At 46.7% G+C, this 22406-nt stretch overlaps 1 protein-coding gene across 2 annotated transcripts in view; it reads left to right on the top strand.

Moving 5' to 3' along the window:
* Window positions 1–2052: 2052 nt before the first annotated feature.
* Window positions 2053–22406, top strand: part of CORO2A (coronin 2A) — a 25877-nt gene continuing 5523 nt past the window's right edge. Inside the window, exons 1-5 of one of the 2 annotated variants that reach the window (XM_029203066.1) lie at window positions 2053–2262; window positions 16951–17067; window positions 19419–19568; window positions 20798–20977; window positions 21717–21833. In XM_029203066.1, the coding sequence (XP_029058899.1) occupies window positions 2062–2262; window positions 16951–17067; window positions 19419–19568; window positions 20798–20977; window positions 21717–21833 (765 nt within the window). In that variant the 5' untranslated portion in view covers window positions 2053–2061. The remainder of the gene's footprint in view (window positions 2263–16950; window positions 17068–19418; window positions 19569–20797; window positions 20978–21716; window positions 21834–22406) is intronic. The other variant, XM_029203067.1, reaches the window with a different exon arrangement.

The following is a 22406-nucleotide window of genomic DNA, read 5'->3' as shown; positions in this document are numbered from 1 at the left end:
GTGCAGAGAAAAGCTGTACTGCTCCTTAGCAAGTGCAGGCATTTATCTTACAGACAGTGAGTAAATCCCTTTCTGATTCTATTTCCCTCGTCGAATTGACCACTAGGAAGCTCCGATGCAAAACCTCCCCTGTGTGCTGGTCCTGGCAGCACACAATCGTAGCTTGACTCCCCCTACATTTCAGGTGATCTCTTTTTGTTCCTGCATTTTCCCTCTGTCCCCATTTCCTCACCATGGCTTTTTTTATTTCCTTCTATCTGTGTTTTCTCTACTTCTGTAAGGCTTCTTACATCGTTTCTGGGATTGGATGGGCATTGTTAGGCAGTCCCTGCGTTCCGTGCTACTTCCGGTAGCTCTGGCAAATGTAGCCAGGGTTTTGGGCAAAGCTCCCTAAAGGAAGGTTGAAATGTCTGAGCTTCACAGGACCTGCCGCCACGAGGCTGATGGGTACCTGGTGCTGTGTAAAGGGAGGGCACCTGGGAGCTGGGGGAAGGAAGGGTTTGGACTCATAGTGATGGGTACAGACAACAGTGGGCTGGGAAGAGCAAGCCAAGCAGAGGGAAAGGCAAGGGTGAAGGCCCAGAGGACTGGAAATGCAGGAGCAGGTACCAGGGAAGCTGCGTGGTGTGCTTTGTCTGGAAGGAGCCGTTTAGAAGATGAGCAAGAAAAAGCGAAATCTGGGGATATAGGGTAGGACCCAAGCTGAGTTTGGCCTTGATCCTGTAGGACAGCAGTGAATGGGGAGCATCAAAGGGTGACCTAAGGTGGGGGCCGGGGAGGGAGGAATATAGCCAGGCTTGGTGTCCAGAACAATCCCTCTGGCTGCATGAGGAGCGTAGATGGGAAGGCCCAGTGGGTCAATGAGACTGAGGGGAGGGGGTTTGAACTGAGCAGCAGCAGGGCCAAGAGGAGGCCACATGGTATATATTTGGCCACTAATGAGCCCTAGACCCTCTTACAAGCCATTCATGATCTAGCCCTGCTCACCCCTCCAGCTCGTGTTCTTCTCATTCACATCATCCAGTTTACATGTATATGTGTGTGTGTGTGTGTGTGAATATATATTTTTCTTTTTAGCATCTCCTTACTAATCTTACCAAACCATAGGTAGTTTCCCAAACATTCCACGTTCGCTTCTATCTCAGGACCCTTGCTCAGGCTGTTCCATCTGCCTGGGACACCTTCTCCCCCAGCTCACCCTTGTCCAGCCTACATGGCCAACTCCTTCTCATCCTTCAAATCACAGTTCATGTGTCACTTCCTCTGGGAAGCCCTCCCTGACTGCCATGTACAAACGTCCATTATTACCTATAGTACACTGGGTCCCAGTGGCCCAGACTCCGCTAATGTCCTCACTCATAGGACTCTTCACTCCTGTAAGGCTGGGCTCAGGCTTCCTCTCTCCAAACCCCCAGTGCCTGGCACAGGTGGTACTCAGTAAATATTGAGTGAACAAATACAAGGCCGGATGAGGAGCGAGGGAAGGTTAAGATGGCTGGATGATAATAGTGGTAGCAATTATTACTGTTGAGCAAGGGATCTTAGTGTGTCATCTCATTTCATCCTCATGACAAGTCTATGAGACAGATACTTTCTTTATCCTCATTTTACAGGTGAGGAAACTGAGACTTCAGAATTTAAGTCATTTGCCCACCCAGCTGGCAAGCACAGAGCTGGAATTGGAGCCTGGGCAGGCTGGCTCCAGAGGACACTATATTTCCCACTTAGCTGGGTGGGGAGGCTGGCCTGTCTGGTGAGGTGCTGGATAGGGGAGGGAACGGGGTGAGTTCTCTCTACGGTTTTTCTGCCTTTTTGTTTTTGCACACGAAGGGATGAAAAGCAAACAGGTCAGCAGTAGTTGTACGCCATCTCACCAGGTCCCTGGAAGTAGCCACAATTATAGCCTGTTCACCTGGGTGCCCTTCATAGCACGTCACTGTCATCATAGAACTGACCGCTGTGCTGGTCCTGCCCTCTTATGTCCTCTGCAGGTGAGACTCCGTGTGTCCTGCTGTCAGGTTGCGAGCCTCACAGCCCTTCTGTCCCATTTGTCTCCTGCAGATGTCATGGCACCCCCAGTACCGGAGCTCCAAGTTCCGCCATGTCTTTGGCAAACCAGCCAGCAAGGAGAACTGCTACGACTCTGTGCCCATCACCCGCAGCGTCCACGACAATCATTTCTGTGCTGTGAACCCCCACTTCATTGCAGTCGTGACTGAGTGTGCTGGTGGGGGGGCCTTCCTCGTCATCCCCTTGCACCAGGTAAGGATGCCTGCTAAGCTCAGGCCCAAATAGCTCTCTGGAGGCAGCACAGGACAGAGGGAGAGTAGAAAGAGCCTCAGTTTTGGTTCCATATATGAGTTCAAGTCCTAGCCCTGCCTGTTACCAGCCATGTGACCATGAATAAGTCATTTCACCCCTTTGAGTCTTGGTTTTCTCATTGAAAAAGTATACCTCTCCTGGGATTTCAGCTTCTAGCAGTTGTTTAGGACTCCTAGGACCTCCCCTCCACCCCACTGCAAAGTAATTCATTCATGAATAACATTTAATTCTTAATGCATTGCCGGGCTCACAAGACATTGGGGAAATCTCCAAAGCCTCCGCCTCTCTCCAAGAAAGGAAAAAAACCTTGAGCCGAAATTTAAGTAGGAGAGGTAAGCAGCAAGTGAACAGGAAGAACAGGCTTGTCCTGCGGCAAAGGTTGACGGTGTAAGTTGGGCCATATGCAATTGCTGATTATTTAACAGTTTTTGACCCCCAGAATGGTGGTTTCATATAGACTAACTTAATAGCAGATCTTTTCAGAATCCTGAGTTTCTGCCTTGAGGTAGAATCTCTGAAGGGGCTAGAGGGATCCGGGCTTGGTAGTGCCTCTGGTTTGCAGCAGAAGCAGATAGAAGGTTTCTCCAGAGGAAAGCATTTCCAATGTGAACAGGATTCCTACAGATTAAGATCAGGGAAATTCATAAACGGAGAACACCAAGCATGTAAAAGCCCCTGTGAGTAAGCATCCGCTGAAAGAACAAACAACAGACTTACAACCCCTTTTAGAAGTTAAGATCACAAATATAAATTGGAATCTCATAGATCAGGTTTTCTGATCCCAATGCAATTGAGTTAGAAGTCAATAACAAAAGATAAATTTTAAATGCCCATTCATTTAGAAATTGAAAAATACTTGGAAATGAATGAGAATGAAATACATCACAAAACTTAGGGGATGCCAGGAAAGTGGTGCTTCAAGGGAAATTTATAGCACTAATGCTTATATTAGGCGTAAAATTAACAACTAAACATTCAACCTGAGAAGTTAGAAAAAGGACAACAGAGTAAACCCAAAGAAAGTTTGAGGAAGGGGGTATTAAAGATCAGAAATCAGTGAAAAGAGCATCAAAGATCGATTAAAGAGGATCAGAAGAGCCAAGGGCTTCCCTGGTGGCGCAGTGGTTGAGAGTCCACCTGCCGATGCAGGGGACACGGGTTCGTGCCCCGGTCCGGGAGGATCCCACATGCCACGGAGCTGCTGGGCCCGTGAGCCATGGCCGCTGAGCCTGTGCGTCCGGAGCCTGTGCTCCGCAACAGGAGAGGCCACAACAGTGAGAGGCCCGCGTACCGCAAAAAAAAAAAAAAAAAAAAGATCCAAAAGTTGGTTCCTAGAAAAGACTGATAGACAAACCTCTGGAGAGATGGTCAAGAATAAAAGAAGGTGCAAATAACACCAAGAACAAACAAACAAACAAAATGCAATATCAGTAGAGCTTCAAAATATAAGACACTAATCTGAGCAGTTTTATGACAATATATTTGAAAACGTTGGCAATATGGACAAATTCCTACAAAAAAATATAACTTGTCAGGACCGATTCAAGTAGAAATAGAAAGCCTGAATGGTCCTTTAACTATTTTTAAAATTGCATGATAAAAATCTCTCTTAAAGAAAACAGAAGAAGGAAAAGGCAGCCATAGAGTGAGAAAATATATTGGCACAGTAATCATGACAAAGAGCTCATTTCCTGAGTGTATAAAATGGGCTAGGGGAAAAAAAAATGAACAGGTATCTCATAGCAGAGAAAATCCAAACGGTTACTAAACATTTGAAAACGTGCTCAACCTCGTTAATAAACCACAATGAGATACCACTGCGACCCACCAGATTGGCAAAAATATAAAATCTAATAATAGTGAGTGATGAAGAGGCCACGGAGCCCTCTGAACTCTCAGGCACTTCTGGGGGCAGGGTAAACCGGCACACGTGTGTTGGAACAAAGTGTGACAGTTTCTATTAAAGAGGAAAATGCACAGACTTGGAGATTCCACTCCTAGGTGTTTACCATGCAGAACTGTGTGGTTATGTCACCAGAACACAAACACAAGAATATGCATGGGAGCATTGTTCGTGTTATCAATAAACTGCAAAAACCCAAATGTCTAAGAATTGAATATATAAATTACGGTATATCCATAGTGTGGAATATACACAATTATGAAAAGGATCAAAATATAAACACATACCGCCACATGGATAAAGACAGTGTCAAGGGAAGAAACCAAATAAATTACAACGTCACTACCTAAAGTTAAAAACAGACTAAATTAAACTATATTTTAAGGGATGCATAAGTAGGTACAAAAATCTTAAAGAAAAGCAAGCAGGGGAGGATAGCCAGGATAATAGTTACCCACTGGGGGAGGGAGGGAGTTATGATTGGAAAGTATTCCATAGCAGGGAGTCTCCTTTGTGCTAGTAATAGTTCATGGCAGTTATATGTTTAAATTTATTTTCCAGCAATTCATTAAGCTGAACATTTACATTTTATGCACTTTTTTATATTATATTTTACACAAACACACACGTAAGGGTGACACTAGGTCCATGTGGTTTTACGGGCAATTTCTATGTAACTTTCAAGGAACTCATTATTCCAATCTTTTACAAACATTTTCAGAAAATAGGAAAAGAGGGACTGCTCCCCTTTTGTTCTGAGGCCAGTGTAACCTTGATTCCAAGACCAAACAGGAACAGATCAAGAAAGAAAAATATCACTCAAGAAGATGAATGCAAAATTGTTAGTTAATCAAATCTAGCATTGAATTAAAAAAAGATACATTCTGAGCAAGTTGGATTTATTCCAGAAACTAAGGGTGGTTTAATATTAGTTAACCTATAAATGTAGATTATTTGCATTTGATAGAGTGCAATACCCATTCATGATAAAAATTCTTTGCAAACTAGGAAAAGGGAATTTCACTAACATATAGGAAGCAGAATTGTTTGAACTTTTTGTTTTGAAAGAATCTCAACCCTGCAGAAAAGTTGCAAAAATACTTGAATAAATGATTATCCTTGACTTAGATTCACCAATAGTTAACATTCTGCCAAATTTACTTTTTATCTTTTTTTATATCTTTCTCTCTATATGTGTGTGTATAGAATCTAACTCAGGATCATGAATTATGTTGAGTTGTCATATCTCTTAGTCTACTTTATTTCATTATACTGACATTTTAAAGCAGTGAAGGCCCACTGTTTTGTAGGACATTTCTTTTTTGATTGTTTTTTTTGTCTTTTGATTTTTAAAATTTTTTATTTATTTATTTTTATACAGCAGGTTCTTATTAGTTATCTGTTTTATACATATTGGTATATATATGTCAATCCCAATCTCCCAGTTCATCCCACCACCACCACCGCCACAGCCCACCCCACCCCCTGCTTTCCCCTCTTGGTGTCCGTACTGTAGGACATTTCTAAAATTGGATTTGTCCCATTGTTTCCTTGTGATTAGATTCATGTTATACATTTTTGGCAAGAGTATTAAACAAGTGATGTATCCTCAGTTCATTATTACATCATGTAACACATGATATCAGTTTGTCCCATTATTGGTGATATTGGTAATATTTGTTATCTTCATTAATATGGTGCAAACATCATCGTAAAGAAGGAATGTGAGAAACATCCCTTTAGGGAATTCCTTCGTGGTCCAATGGTTAGGACTCTGCACTTCATTGCCGTGGCCTGGGTCCAATCCCTGATCAGGGAGCTAAGATCCCAGGGCGTGGCCAAAAAAAAACAAAAAACAAAACTTGGCAAGAAGGTGCTGGCCTGCACAGTAAGATTAGAAAAATAACTTAAAGGTATAAGGATTGAAAAGGAAGAGGTAAAACCGCATTGTTTACTGATGTGATTGTCTACATAGAAAACCAAAAGAAAGTAGAGTCAAATAATTAGAAAAATGAGTGTTTGGCACTCCCAGACTCATTCTATGAGGCCACCATCACCCTAATACCAAAACCAGACAAAGATACTACAAAAAAAGAAAATTACAGACCAAAGATACTACAAAAAAAGAAAATTACAGACCAATATCACTGATGAATATAGATGCAAAAATTCTCAACAAAATACTAGCAAACAGAATCCAACAACACATTAAAAGGATCATACATCATGATCAAGTGGGATTTACCCCAGGAATGCAAGGATTCTTCAATATATGCAAATCAGTCAGTGTGATACGCCATATTAACAAATTGAAGAATAAAAACCATATGATCATCTCAATAGATGCAGAAAAAGCTTTTGACAAAATTCAACACCGATTTATGATAAAAACTCTCCAGAAAGTGGTCATAGAAGCAACCTACCTCAACATAATAAAGGCCATGTATGATAAACCCACAGCAAACATCATTCTCAATGGTGAAAAACTGAAAGCATTTCCTCTAAGATGAGGAACAAGACAAGGATGTCCACTCTCGCCACTATTATTCAACATAGTTTTGGAAGTCCTAGCCACGGCCATCAGAGAAGAAAAAGAATGAAATGAATACAAATTGGAAAAGAAGAAGTAAAACTCACTGTCTGCAGATAACATGATACTATACATAGAGAATTCTAAAGATGCCACCAGAAAACTATTAGAGCTAATCAATGAATTTGGTATAAAGTTGCAGGATACAAAGTTAATGCACAGAAATCTCTTGCATTCCTATACACTTACAACGAAAGATCAGAAAGAGAAATAAAGGAAACAATCCCATTCACCACTGCAACAAAAAGAATAAAATACCTAGGAATAAACCTACCTAAGGAGGTAAAAGACCTGTACTCAGAAAACTATAAGACACTGATGAAAGAAATTAAAGATGATACCAACAGATAGAGAGATATACCATGTTCTTGGATTGGAAGAATCAATATTGTGAAAATGACTATACTACCCAAAGCAATCTACAGATTCAATGCAATCCCTATCAAATTACCAGTGCCATTTTTTTTACAGAGCTAGAACAAAAAATCTTAAAATTTGTATGGAGACACAAAAGACCCCAAATAGCCAAAGCAGTCTTGAGGGAAAAAAATGGAGCTGGAGGAATCAGACTCCCTGACTTCAGACTATACTATAAAGCTACAGTAATCAAGACAATATGGTACTGGCACAAAAACAGAAATATAGATCAATGGAACAGGATAGAAAGCCCAGAGATAAACCCACGCACCTATGGTCAACTAATCTATGACAAAGGAGGCAAGGATATACAATGGAGAAAAGACAGTCTCTTCAATACGTGGTGCTGGGAAAACTGGACAGTTACATGTAAAAGAATGAAATGAGAACACTCCCTAACACCATACACAAAAATAAACTCAAAATGGATTAGAGGGCTTCCCTGGTGGCACAGAGGTTGAGAGTCTGCCTGCCGTTGCAGGGGACACGGGTTCGTGCCCTGGTCTGGGAAGATCCCACATGCCGTGGAGCGGCTGGCCCCGTGAGCCGTGGCCGCTGAGCCTGCACGTCCGGAGCCTGTGCTCCGCAACGGGAGAGGCCACAACAGTGAGAAGCCCGCGTACCGCAAAAAAAAAAAAAAAAAGGAACGAAATTGAGTCATTTGTTGAGGCGTGGATGGATCTAGAGACTGTCATACAGAGTGAAGTAAGTCAGAAAGAGAAAAATATATATTAACGCATATATGTGGAACCTAGAAAAATGGTACAGATGAACCAGTTTGCAGGGCAGAAATAGAGACACAGATGTAGAGAACAAACGTGTGGACACCAAGGGGGGAAAGTGGCAGGCGAGGTGGTGGTGGGGTGAATTGGGAGATTAGGATTAACACATATACACTAATATGTATAAAATAGATAACTAATAAGAACCTGATGTATAAAAAAAAATTAAATTAAATTTAAAAATTCCAAAAAAATGAACAACTAGTGACACCTACAACAACAAGGATGAATCTCAAATGCATCATGCTAAGTAAAAGAAGCTAGACTTAAAAGGACAAATATGTATGCATCTATTTATATGACATTCTGGAAAAGGCAAAACTATGGGGTTGGAAAACAGACCACTAGTTGCCAGTGGCTGGAGTTGAGGAAGGGTTGGCTACAGAGGGGCAGCAGGAGGTATTTTGGGGGGTGAGGGAACTGTGCCATATCTTGATTGGCAAAAAAAAAAAAAAAAAAAGGAAAATGAGTGTTTGGAAGGTGGCTGGATAAAAAATCAGAATACAAAAATGAATTGCATTTTTACATACCAAGAGTGCTTAGAAAATGTAAATATTTTCAGTAGAATAAGAGAAGTGTGAATACCTAGGAATAAATGAGCAAGACTTACTAGGAAAGGGCTTCCCTGGTGGCACAGTGGTTAAGAATCCGCCTGCCAATGCAGGGGACACAAGTTCGAGCCCTGGTCCGGGAAGATCCCACATGCTGTGGAGCAACTAAGCCCGTGTGCCACAACTACTGAGCCTGTGCTCTAGAGCCCGTGAGCCACAACTGCTGACCCCGCGTGCCACAACTACTGAAGCCCGCGTGCCTAGAGCCTGTGCTCTGCACCAAGAGAAGCCACCACAGTGAGAAGCCCACGCACTGCAATGAAGAGTAGCCCCCACTCGTCCTAACTAGAGAAAGCCCGCGTGCAGCAACATCGACCCAACGCAGCCAAAAATAAATAAATAAAATAAATTAATTTTTTATAAAAAGACTTACTAGAAGAAAATTACAGAGGATCATTGAAAGACTAATATTGAAGATGCCCTAAGTAAATGGAGATATGTACCATGTTCATGTTTTATCCCTCCCCCAAATGTCCACAGCATTCTCCTTTTTATGACATATTCTACAACACATTCCTTTCTTAGGATATCGTGCCCTGAGTACTTTGAATTAGAGTCATTTGTGTTTTTCTGGTAGCACCTCCTAATGTACTTGCAATGGGGGCTAAGAGGGGAAGAACCAGTACTTTGCTTACCCATATATCACCTTTTGGGCACACACAGCTGGCGCTTATAAATTTTCATCAATTGAACAAATCTGTTCTCCATTTCTATACTTTTGCCATTTTAAGAATGTCATACAAATAGAACCATACAGTATGTAGCCTTTTGCACTTGACTTCTTTTACTCAGTACAATTCTCTGGAGATTGATCGAGGTTGTTGTGTGTATCAACTGCTCATTCTTTTTTATTGCTGAGTAGTATTCTGTGGTGTGGTTGCACACAGTTTGTCGAACCATTCGCTGTTGAAGGCCATCTGGACTGTTTCCAGTTTGGAGCTGTTAGGAATGAAGCTGCTATAAACATTTGTGTACAGGTTTCTTTTTATTTCTTTTTAAAATATTATTTGAATTTATTGTATCATGAATATCACTAACAAAACATCAGAGGGGAGAAGGAAGAGAATTTATACCTAAAAGGAATCAATTCAAGAAGTAGAATAAATATAGCAATATAAAAATATTAATTAGAAAACATACTTCAATATACAGGAATGGTCTATTGTGGAACTGAAGTTTCATTTGTGTGTACAGGTTTCTGTGTGAACATAAGTAAGTTCATTTTTCTGGGATAAATGCCTAGGAGTGCAATCCCTGGATCATAAAGTAGTTACATGTTCAGTTTTATAAGAAACTGCCAAGATATTTTCACAAATATTTTTATAGCATAAGCAAAATATTACATGGAACATACTTCTAAAAAGTTCTTTGCTGTTTATCTGAAATTCAAATTTTACTAGGTATCCTCTATTTTTATTTGCTAAATCTGGCATCTCTATTCCCAGGTGATGCCAATGCTCCCGGTTTACAAACTACATTTTCAGCAGCTAGGCTCTATTCTAGTTCTTTTTTATCACTAGGAAAAACTTTCAAACCCAAGGTAGGTTAAAAAACGTATAATGAACTCTTCATACTCAGATTCTAGAATCTTGAAGACTTTGCCACTCTTGCTTCAGCCATCCCCTTTTTTCCCCTGAAGTTTTGTTTGTTTGTCTTTTAAGATTTTTTTTTTTGATGTGGACCATTTTTAAAGTCCTTATTGAATTTGTTACAATAGTGTTTCTGTTTTATGTTTTGGTTTTTTTGGCCGCGAGGCATGTGGGATCTCAGCTCCCCGACCAGAGATCAGACCTGCACCCCCTGCATTGAAAGGCGAAGTCTTAACCACTGGACTGTCAGGGAAGTCCCCTCTGAAGTTTTTTTTTAAAGCAAATCCTGGACAGTTTGTCATTTTACCCCCCACAAAGTTCAGTTTTCAATTCTAAAAAATAGTAACGTTTTCTGACATATCCACAATGCTAGGATCACAGCATCAACAATATCTCCTGTGCCAACCGATTGCCTGTTATGTAAAAATGCCTTTGATTGCCTCATAAGTGCCTCTTTGCACCTGGTTTGTTTGAATCAGGATCAAGAAAGGTCCACGCATTGCATTTGGTTGGCATTTTCTTAAGTAACCACATCCAGTGTGACGGAACAGAGGGGAGAGGCTGAGAGAGGGAAAGGACACACATGCTGGTCCCATCGTGCAGTGCTTACCTGGGCAGATAGGCCTGCGGGCCCTTTTTCATGTAGTTAGCGGGGACAGGGCTTATGCTGTGCCTTTATTAGCTCATTTTCTAGGAAGTATTGCCCCATCGTACAGATGAGAATGCTGAGGCTCAGGGAGCTGACTGCCTGAAGGACCCTGAGCAGGAAGGGTGAGGACCCAGACCTGGGCATGGTCTTGGGCCCCACTCTCATTCAGCTGACCTGCACTCCTGAGGTTTACCTCTGGTTTACATCGGCTCCTTGTCAGTTACCAGGGCTTAAGTCCCATCCGGGCACAGAGAGTGTTAGTAAAGCAAGGAAGGAAGAGACAAGCTAGCTAATTCTTTATTGGAAAGAAGGATTGGAAGGTGCCTGGCCTCACCACCATGTCCCAGAAGTTATTCTCAGAAGGGCCAGGCTGTCCCAGGTGCTGTCAGGTGTCCCAAGGGGAGTGACTCCGCAGTCCTTTCCTCTTGCACGCTGAGGCCCAGGGTGAGCCCCTTGCAGGGTGGCTCTTGCAGCCTAGGCAACCAAGGGCTGTGCTCTGGGAACAAAGGCACGGTGGGAAGGTCTGGGGACAGGCCCGCCCTGAGCCTGGGGACATGCCAGGTTGGGCTCTGGACCCTGGCGCCCGGCCTACAGCAGACCCACTGCATCAGAGTGGGAGGTGGACTTTGCTGTGAGGTGTGGAGGTCGGGAGGAATGCCAGCAAGAGTAGGCAGAGCCCTGGGGGTGCGCCCTGCAGCATCGCTGGGAGTGGACCAGGCCAGAGTCGGGCATGGGCCTGACACATGGCGAACAGGTGCCTGGGAGCAGGGGGTAGGGGAGCACTTCATTGCTGTGCTCTAAGAGGCCAGCTGGACCCTTCTTAAAGCCTATGTCAGACCATGTCACTCCCTTGCCTAAACACCTCCCAGGACCCCCCATTGCCTGCACACAACGTCCTGACTTGCTCATCAAAATCCTTCATCCCCATCCCAGCTGACGTTTTGAACCTTAGAGCCTTCCACAGCATACACCTGTCCCCTCCACACTCAGGTTCCCCTTCTAGAAATGCAGGATATTGGCTAATCGATTTTACTTTTTTATTTGGGGGGAAAGTCTCTTCCAGTTCTAGGGGTCTGTTAAGCCTGGAAAAGAACATGTTCAAGGAATGGGTCCTCTGCCTTCAAATATCAAGGAGCTGGCCTGGGGCCGGGGGAGTGGGATGGGAGTGGGGGTGTCTATGGGGTCCCGAAAGACAGAGCTAGAACCAGAACTGGAGAGTGAGGGGAGCAGGGAGGGCCACAGGGACGCTACACCAGGCTCCGAGTAAGAAGCGCTTTTTCACAGTTCAGCAAGGTCTAAAAGTGGAATAAACCAGCTAGGAAGGAAGTGAGCTTCCCATCTCTGGAGGTAACCAAGCAGGGTTACCAGATAGCCTCTGCAGTTCACCACTTCCAGCCCTGGGTGTGGGGTTCTATGGTGAACATTCCCCATGCTCATCTGTGTATGTGAGGGGAGGGCTGATGAATGACGCTCTGCCCTAAAGCTTCCTAGAAACATGATTTGCATTTTAGCAGCACGTGTGTTCGCAGGATTAGGGAACACTCCTGTCATCTTTCCCCTGCTCAACTGTCTCTTCTGGGGAGCCCTCTGGCTAAGTCTCACCCCCTCTAGTTAGGACATGACTCATCTGTCCACTTGTCCATCTCTCCATGAGCATCTCTCTCTGTGCAGGGTGACTGTCTCCATGCCCACAGCCTCTCCCCTCTTCTCTGACCTCCTCTACTGTCCTACCCATCAATCTACCTTCCCTGCTGTCTGCTTTAGCATCCTCTCTGCTTAAAACCTACCTAAGGCCCAGCCTTTCTGACTTGAAATGCCTCCCCTTCACCATAGCCTGGTCAAAGCCTCCCTTTCTTTAAGGCCCAATTGAAAGGCCTCCTCCTCCAGGAAGCCTTCTTTGATTAATCCCCCCAGGGCCTTTCTTCTGCCTCTGTTTCTCTCTGTGAGCCCTGAGTACACTACATCCTGTCACCTCCACAGATTGGAGGCTCCTGCAGGGCATGGACCATGAGTAATTCATCTTTTGCCACCACTTGCACGCGGCATAGGACCTGGCACATAGTAGGTCCTCAGTGAAAGGCCTCCATGATGCTGATGATAACTATGGTGTGAGGATAGCAAGAGGCAGACCAAGAATGAGAGGAAGCTTTCCCAGTTCTCATGGTTCTGCCGTGGATGTAGTGGCTCTGATTGTCAACCCTTCTGATCCCCAGCTTCTGCATTATCAATGGGGATTTTTGCACTACTTCCTGGGGTGGTTGGAGGTAAATCAAATAATATTAGCAGAGCCCCTAACACAGGGCCTGGCACATAAATGACTCCCTAAATTATGATTCCTGAAGAAAATACTTGCAAACCTTTTCCTTATAGATGTGATAATGTGCTTGAGTCCGTCAGTGGGAATACCATCAAGACATCAATTTATTCACTGAGGGCCCCCCTGGAGCCATTGCCCATCAGTTGTGTAGGAAGTGATAGGAGCCTCCCATGGAAGCTTGGCCTCACACTAAGTACACCCCTGGGCCCCTCTGAAACATACTGAGCAACAATAAAACTGGGTAATTGTGATTAATTATTATCACAATTAATAAATGTATGAGTTCTGATGAACTTAAACTGGTGAATTTCCTGAGAGCTTACCATGTACCAGGCAGAGTCTTTTTCTTTTTTTTTCTTTTTTTCATTTGGCCGTGCTGCGCGGCTTGCGGATCTTAGTTCCCCGACCGGGGATCGAACCCAGGCCCCAGCAGTGAAAGAGCTGAGTCCTAACCACTGGACCGCCAGGGATTCCCGAGGCAGAGTCTTAAGCACTTTATGTGTATGAACTCATTTAATCCTCATACCCACCCTATGAGATTCTACTACTGTTGCCATTTTGTAGATGAAGTAACTGAGGCACAGAGAGCTGAGGTCACTTGCCCCAGATCACACAGCAGTAAGTGCTGTAGCAGGGATTCAAACCCAGGAAGCCAGATCAGCCTGCCTGCCTAACCTCTTCTACACTGTGCAGCCTACTTCTGCCTCCCATGTCCACCTGGGCTGTGGGGAGGGTCTCCCGAGGCCATGACTGATGCTGTTCTGGGGACAGCCAGCTCCCTGTGAGCCCTAGAGGTCACAACAATAGCCCTACAGCCTCTCCCATCCTGGCAACTGAGGTCCCCCACCCACCTGGCTCTGCCTTATGGGTCCTACAGTCCCATCCACTCCGTCTGCCCCAGGGCGGCCCCTCAGAGACTCGGAGGTGGCGTCTCTCCAGGCTGAGCAGCTGCCTGGGGTCTACAAGGAGGGCGGGTGTATCTCCTCTGATTTAGAGCCTGCACCCCTGTAAATCAGAGGCCTGCCCCTGGCTGACTGCTGGCCTAATGGGCTGAAAGGCAGCAGTGGCCTTCTAATTATAAATGTCCCTGCCCTGACACGGCTTTTAGCAGCCCGGTCCATAGCCCATCAGACTGGCTAATGTCTGTTAATGTCAGTCCTCCACACAAACCCTTTTAGACACAGAGCCTGCCAGCCTCTGGGGAGGAGCAGCCATCCCTTGCTTGCTGAGAAGGAAGAGAAGCTGTGTGGGGCTGGGGCCTCTGCTCTTAGAGGCCTGGGAGGAGCACCCATCAGAGCCAGGCGTGGCTCTCAGGCACCTCCAGGTCTGAGGCAGACAATGTACAGAGGCTCTCTTCCCTGCTCAGGGGCTCATTTTCTCTATCCATGGAGGAGCCAGACCCATCTGAAAGAAATGGAACTTTTGCTCACCTCCTCACACATCATCAAATGGCACAAGTCCAAAGTCTTTCCTTTATTTTCTCTCTCTCTCTCTCTCAATGTGTATGTGAAAGTATTCTTTTTTCTGAACCCTTTGAGGGTAAGTTACATACATCTTTGCTCTTTATCCCTAAATACTCGTGTGTTTCCTAAAAAGAGGAATATTCTCTTACGTAACCACAGGACATTGTCAAATTCACTGAGTTTAACGTTGCAACCATACTTTAATCTACCATTCACGTTCCAGTTTGTCAAATAATGTGCTTTATAGCGTTCCCCCTCCAGGAAGGGATCCAGTCTAGGGTGAGGTTTCTGAGACCCTTTCCCGAGGGGCAAGATCGGAATTGGGCAGAGTACTTCTGAAGAGGAGCCCAGGACCACAGCCTGTTTGCAGAGCTACTAAGATGCATGCATAAAACCGCCGTGAACCAGAGTCTCGGTTGTCTGTCCCCTAGTTTACCAGGGGTGAACAGGGGCGCCCTGTGTCTGTTCTCACAGCAGCTCCCTGCTTTGCTGCCCTAGTAAGCAAGGCCAGGGACCATCACCGGTCTTTGCTTCGTCTCCCTTGGGCACGGTCTCAGGACGTCCCACAAGAGTGCAGTGATCTCTGCAGAGTTGGGGAGGTGAGGGAAGGAGAGACCGTGGGTGTTCCCTGAGCTCACTCTGTTCTTCCAAATTAATTGTTAAATATCATGAGACAGTTAGTTCTGTGAAGTCAAGTACTACGTCTTATGTTCACCCAGCACCTCGCATAGGGCCCGTCCCCATTTTCCTCGTAAAGGTGTGGTGGATGGGTGGGTGTTGGCCAGTTTTCTTCTCCACTTTCTCCCTCACTTAGATATAAAAGTGGAGTCTTCCGGTGGGTGGGCTGTAGAACCTGAGGCTGGCTAGTGGATGTGGCGGTGCCTGCGTTGGCAGGCAGAGGGCCTGGTCCTGGTCCCTGTCCTGCCAGGGCCATGCAGTGTGGTGTGTAAAATGCGTGTGCTGGTCCCTGCCAGCTGCTGGTTTCTGTGGCTGAACTGGTGTAGTTGTCCCATGGCCCAGGAAATCTCAGCTTCAGGGCTGTGTAGCCTGAGCTGTGAAAACTGTGTGTCCTCCTATCACCTGGACAGGAATTCTCAGCAGGAAAGAGGGGAAGGGAAGAAAATGCTCTTTCTTTTTAATTGAAGTGTAACTCACATGCCATACAATTCACCACTGAAGTGTACAATACAATGAGTTTTAGGTGTTCACGTGGTTGTGTAACCATCACCACTAATTTGAAAATGATTTTATCACCCCCAGAAACCCCACATCCATTAGCAGTCACTCCCCATTGCCCCCTCCCCCCAGCCCTAGGCAGCCACTAATGTGCTTTCAGTCTTTATGGATTTACTTATTCTGGATCCCACCGCCCACCCCTGTCCCCCCACTGCATGGCATGTGGGATCTTAGTTGCCTAGCCAGGGATTGAACCCAGGCTCTCGGCAGTGAAAGCACTGAGTCCTAACCACTGGACCGCCAGGGAATTCCCCCTATTCTGCATTTTTTTCATATCATTATTCAAGGTTCTGAATTCCAGGTACCAGGGGATGTGTTCATTTGCTCAAGCAGTGAAACTACATCCGGTACATCATCTAGTGGAATCATGCAGTATGTGGGTTTTTATGTCTGGCTTCTTCCACTTAGCATGATGTTTTCAAGGTTCACCCACGTCAAAGCATGTGTCAGTACTTCATTCCCTTTTTTGGCTGAATAATATTTCATCGTGCGAATATACTACATTTCAGATATCCATTTATCCATTGATGGACATATGGATTGTTTCCACCTTTTGGCTATTATGAATAATGCTGCTGTGAACATTGGTGTACAAGTCTTTTTGTAGACCTATGTTTTTACTTCTCTTGAGGCTATACCTAGGAGTAGAATTACGGGGTCATGTACTATGTGTAACCTTTTGAGGAGCTGCCAGACTGTTTTCCACAGTGGCTGCACCATTTTTGCATTCCCACCAGCAGTATATGAAGGGAAACATCCTTTTACTGAACACCTACCATGTGCTAGGCACTGTGCTAGACCCTTCCCACACCTCGTCTCCTATGATCCTCACATGAACGCTCTGAAATACCTATCATCACCTCTGTTTTACTGAGGAGGATACTGAGGCTCAGAGAAGTGCCGTGACTCCCCCAGGATCACACAGGGGTTAGTGGTAAGTCTTAGATTCACTCCCAGTTCTGCCCCGTACGTTTTCTTGTCTACTCGGTGATTGCTGCCTGAGGGACCCTCCAGGTGCTAAAGTGGAATTAGCCCCCTCCCTCCCCAACCTTCCTGGGTACTGTTTTACAGACGGGAAAGTTGGACCCCCACTACCCAAAGGTCTGCGGGCACAGAGGGAACGTCTTAGACGTCAAATGGAACCCTTTCAATGATTTTGAGATCGCCTCCTGTTCTGAAGATGCCACGGTGAGTGTCAGTGCGTGAGGCGTTTCCCTTTCCCAAGAGGAGTGGGACTGGGGCAGAGGGAGACAGCATGGTGTCTAGACTCAGCTCTGACGTTCCTGATTCCTTCATCCTTCACGAGGTGAGGTCACTGTGTGCGGAGGGGGTAAGTTAGGTTGAGGAGGAGAAGCTCTGGGCTCCGTGGGACTCGGGGTACCACCCCTCCTCTCTATGGGCCTCAGTTCCCCCATCTATAAAATGAGCATAATAGCTCCCAACCGTCTAATGAAAATCCAGTGAGATTCATTTCCCAGTGCGAAAGCCCATCTTTTGGGGGAACTGTAAAATGCTGTGAAGGGCATTTTTACTGTGGCCTGAAAATATTGTGCCATATAATCTCATAGACAGTGGGGAAGGAAGATTTAAAAGGATAAGAGTGGGAGCCTTAAATGAATGTGAACACCAAAACCATCCCAAAAGCTTCAGTCCCACCAACTTTTTGAGCCCCTGTTCTGTACCAGGATCACAGTCCCTGACTCCACAATGTTTGGTGTTATTTATAACGTATTCTCTGCCTACTTCTAAAACCCAGCAGGTATGGCTTAAAACAAAAGACACAGATATGATCACATGATTGAAATAAGGATGAAAGTCATAGTTACCCTTTATTGTGAGCCCATTGTGTTCCTGACTCTCATTACACATATCATTTCACTCAGTCTTCCCAGCAACCCCACAAGGTAGGATGTTTTTCTGATGCAGAAGCTGAGGATCTGAGAAATGTGGCAGTTTGCCCAAGGTCACACAGTTTGTGGAGGCAGAGCCAGGGTTCCGACTAAGACCTGATCCCAGAGCCCAATCTTTTTCCACTGAGCTGTTCCACTTCCCTAAAGAGCAGCAGCCACAGATGGAGGAATTTAACTATGGAGGGTTGCAGCTCTTGAATTCCAGGCTTAGCTTGGAGCTGCCTGGCAGCCAAGGCAAAAAAAGGAAATAGCCTCACTGTCTGATGAAAGGAAACAGACCCATTCATAGAGAGAAGCAGGTAGAAAATTCTGAGAGGACTTGTGTCATTTTCCATATGAGGGTTGCTGAGGAACATAAAGGACAGTGTCTGCCGACGTGGCTTCACCAAAGGGACAGCTGGGCCCTGTGAGAACTGACCTTGTCTCAAATGAGTGTAGGGCTTCTGACAGGATATCAAGTATCTGACTCTGTGTTCACTCCTGGAATACCTGCCCTTTCAGGCCTGCTTTGAAGGCTCCCTTCAAGGTCTTTATTAAATTCCTAGCTAGCCTCATCACCAGTCCCTTCCCAGTTGCCCCGGGGGCAGGAGGAGTGGACACAACTATTGGGAGTGGCAGGGATGACCCTCTAGCTCTGAGGGATGGTGTCTGTTTCTACCAAACAGGCCTGCCCAGAGTCTGTCCTCCAGCCAGGTCCAGTTCTGTTTGGTAACAGCCCTGACCAGACTCCATCTATCTGGAGCCTGGCATTATTGTGAGGTTGGCTTTCCGGTTTTAAATCCAGCATGACCAGGAAATAAATGCTGAATTAAAAGCGAAGTCTACCTGAAAGCCCATAGATCCTAAGAGAAAGAGGACGTACAACCACATAGGGGCCTGAGAGCCCTGCAGGACAATAAGGGATGTTAAGTCAACACCAGCCTGGGCTCTGTCACCCTCATCCTCTGTTCCTCCGTTTGTATGCCTCTGTGATGGGGAGATGACTTTCTACCATGTAAGCCCCTTCCCTCCTCAACAACACTGCTCTGGAAGGAAGCCCCAGCCCCTCCTCCCAGGCCCTCACTGTGGAATACAGGCCTGTGACCCCATCCAAGGGGTCACAGTCTTCCTCTTCCAGGCCATCCAAGGGGGCCCCTATAACGGAAGTGGTTGGGGGTTATCCCTGCCCTGTCCTGCTCCAGAGACTGTGCTGGCTCCCTAGCTCCCTGAGGAGATAGCATAAACCCTTTCTCCTGGCATTTGAAGCTCTACCCTGAGCCTTTGGGACCAGGAGGGGGTAGAGCACTGTACTTTGAGGGGTATTCTAGGTTGAGAGGCAGGTTTGCTCTGACATTCAACCTGGGAATCAGGCCTGTGGCCCATCCACTCACCCACTGCCTCAGGTCGCTAAGAATGGCAAAGATTACCAGAAGCCTAGGCTCCTCTCCAGCCCCTGCTTGGGCTGGAGGACCTTGGCAAAGCGCCTGTCTCTCTGAGGGGCCCCAGCTGCCTCTCCATTGAGTGAGAGGTAGACACAGAGAGAGTTCCCCTACACTGTCTGCTGAGCACTGCCAGTTCTGCGGCTCAGGGTCGTGGACGGCCAAGGTGACCCCAGCTAACCCTTCCCTTGGACCGTGTCTTCCCTGACAGATTAAAATCTGGGACATCCCCAAGCAGCTGCTGGCAAAGAACCTCACAGCCTGCAAGAAGGAGCTGGTGGGCCACGCCCGCAGAGTGGGCCTGGTGGAGTGGCACCCCACAGCCTCCAGCATCCTCTTCAGCTCCGGCTATGACTACAAGGTGGGTCTGTGTATTAGTTTCCTAGGGCTACCCTGACATATGACCAAACTTGGTGGGTTAAGACAACAGAAATGTATTCTCACATAGTTCCGGAGGCCAGAAATCCAAAATCAAGGTGTTAGGAGAGAGCCATGCTTTCTCCGAAGTCTCTAGGGAAAAGTCCCTCTGTGCCTCTTCTAGGTTCTCGTGGCTCCAAGCATTCCTTGGTTTGTAGCTGCATCACTCCAGTCCGCCTCTGTCTTCTGCCCTCTTCTCTTGTGTATCTATACATCCCCTCCTCTTCGTACAAGGACACCAGTCATTGCATGTAGAGCCCACCCAAATCCAGTATGACCTCACTGTAACGCATTACACCTGCAAAGTCCCTGTTTCCAAATAAGGTCCCATTCTGAGGTTCCAGGTAGATATGAGTTTGGTGGGGGCGGGGGGGGTGGTGGTGGAGACACTATTCAATCCATTAGTCTTTCTGGAGGGGATGGGCTGGACCCTGTCCAGAGAAGCCTCCCCCTGCTCCATTGATTTCAAAGCTAGCAAGCTGTGGGCCCTGTGGATTGGGAAAATTCACAGTAGAGGAGACCTAGATTCTATTCCCACTCCGTCCCTGACTTGCAGTATGACCTGGGAAAGTCCCTTGTCTTCTCTGGGCCTCAGTTTCTCAGTCTGCACACAAATGGGGTTGATGTGGGATGGGAGTGATTGAGAGGTCCTTTACCCCTTTCTGATCAGAAGTGCTCTATTATCTATTTATGTAGGGTGTGCTACTGCTTATGGTTGTACAGTTTATCTGTACACAACTCCAGGGGGCGCTATTCGCATTATAGACTAGGGGAACGGGTTGCCCTGGAGCTGTGCAGTGCACAGCTTGTGTAGCTAAACATGGCAGCCCTTGTTATCTGTGTGGTAGAAACTGTTGCTAATGACTGTTTGAAACCCCCTGGACTATCTGGTCCCCTGGGGTCCTCCCAGCATGGATGTTTCATTGCTCCAAGCAGATGGTGTTTTCTTTTCACTGCCAGAGAGCCTGACTCCCCACTTCCCCCTCCTGCCACGTGGCAGCTTCAGCCAGCAGACCCATCCTCCCACCCGAGGCCTCTTGGCCAAACTGCCATCTGTGGCTTCCCTCCCGGGGATACCGTGTTTCACTGCAGCCTGGCTGGCGCGTGACTGTGGAGGCCAGGGCGGGGCTTGGGGGGATGCACTGTGCTCAGAGCCGGCTCTCTGCCATGCAGGTGATGGTCTGGAACCTGGATACAAAGGAGGCTGTAATCATGAGCCCCGTGAAGACAATTAACTGTCACCAAGACGTGATCCTCTCCATGTCCTTCAACACCAACGGCAGCCTGCTGGCCACTGCCTGTAAAGACCGCAAGATTCGGGTTCTCGACCCCCGAGCAGGAGCCGTCCTCCAGGTCAGTGCTGGGCTGGGGTCTGGCTTGGGGTCAGAGGAGCAAGGAGTGGAGTGGGCATGGCAGGGTGGGGGAGGTCTGAGAACAGGGCAGTAATGATGTTAATGTTCTGGCCAAGCCTTCATGCGTGTTTATCCCCATCTGTTGGGGGGGGCGGTGTAGAATATGTCATACCTATTTTTCAGATGAGAAAACTGAGGCTGAAGAGAGGCTAAGGGACTTGCTCACATTGAAAGCTGGGACTGGAACCTGGTCTAACTCCAAAGCTTGTCATTGTGCCTCACCTCTGTCAGGAGGCATGACATGGGGTCAAGAAACCTCAGGGCACCACTGTTATCCACTGTGTGACCTTAGACAAGCACTTTCTGATCTCTGAGCGTCTATTTTCTCATCTGCAACAATGGGCCATTAATCCTTCCTCTGGGAGGGTTAAATGAGATATCCCAGGTGACAGTGGCCACCCAGCCCTATGCCTTGCATATACTGGATGCTCAATAATAATCTTTTAGCAAAAACATGGAGCTGGGCCGAAGTTTACCTCTGTCCTAGCTCAGAGAAAGAACTCTCAACAAAAATAGTGGGAGAGACTTTATGTGGATGGGAGAGACCCAGGAAGGCTTCCTGGAGGTGGTGCCTCTGGAAGGATTCTCCAGGCAGAGCTGGGATGAGAAAAGAAGGCATTCCAGGCGGAGCAGCAGCATAAGCAAAGACAGGGTGTCCCTGACCACACATGTCCCTCCAGGAAGCCAGCTATAAGGGGCACCGGGCCAACAAAGTGCTATTTCTGGGGAACCTGAAGAAGCTGCTGTCCACGGGCACATCCCGATGGAACAACCGGCAGATGGCCCTGTGGGACCAGGTGAGTCTCCCAAGCAGCCCCACCAGAGCCCCTCACCAGCACCACACCTTGTGCATCTTGTTGTTCAAGGAAGGGGAGGGGTCAGGACCCAGGAGAAGCCTCGGCGTGGGGGAGGAGAGGTGGCTGAGTTTGGGATCAGGACTTGGAGGTGGGGGGGAGGGCAGGAGAAGGAAAGGGCCTTCTAGGCGGAGGGAACAGCTGGAGCAAGCCCTTAGAGTGAAATAGGGAGGTGTGTGGGCAAGAGGAGCTGCCTGTTCAAGGTGGGTGGGGGTGGGGATGGGGATGAAGACCAGGCCAAGTAGTATTGATTTCAAGGAGCACTTGGCCGGAGTTCGACAGATCGCTTCCTCTCTGTCTGAATCTCCTTGCATTATAGTAGATATAAAACAGGAGGAGGGGGGCTGGAATGACATCATGTGTATGAGAAATGATTCGTTAAAGGTAAAATGCTAGCAAGGGAAAAGGAGGTGGTCTCTCTCTCTCTCTCTCTCTCTCTCTCTCTCTCTCTCTCTCTCTCTCTCTCTCTCACACACACACACACACACACACACACACACACACACACACACACAC

Source organism: Monodon monoceros, unplaced genomic scaffold (genome assembly GCF_005190385.1).
Source record: "Monodon monoceros isolate NGI ecotype Baffin Bay Population unplaced genomic scaffold, NGI_Narwhal_1 Super_Scaffold_5, whole genome shotgun sequence".
Classification (NCBI taxonomy): domain Eukaryota; kingdom Metazoa; phylum Chordata; class Mammalia; order Artiodactyla; family Monodontidae; genus Monodon; species Monodon monoceros.
This window is presented reverse-complemented; position numbering and strand designations above follow the sequence as displayed.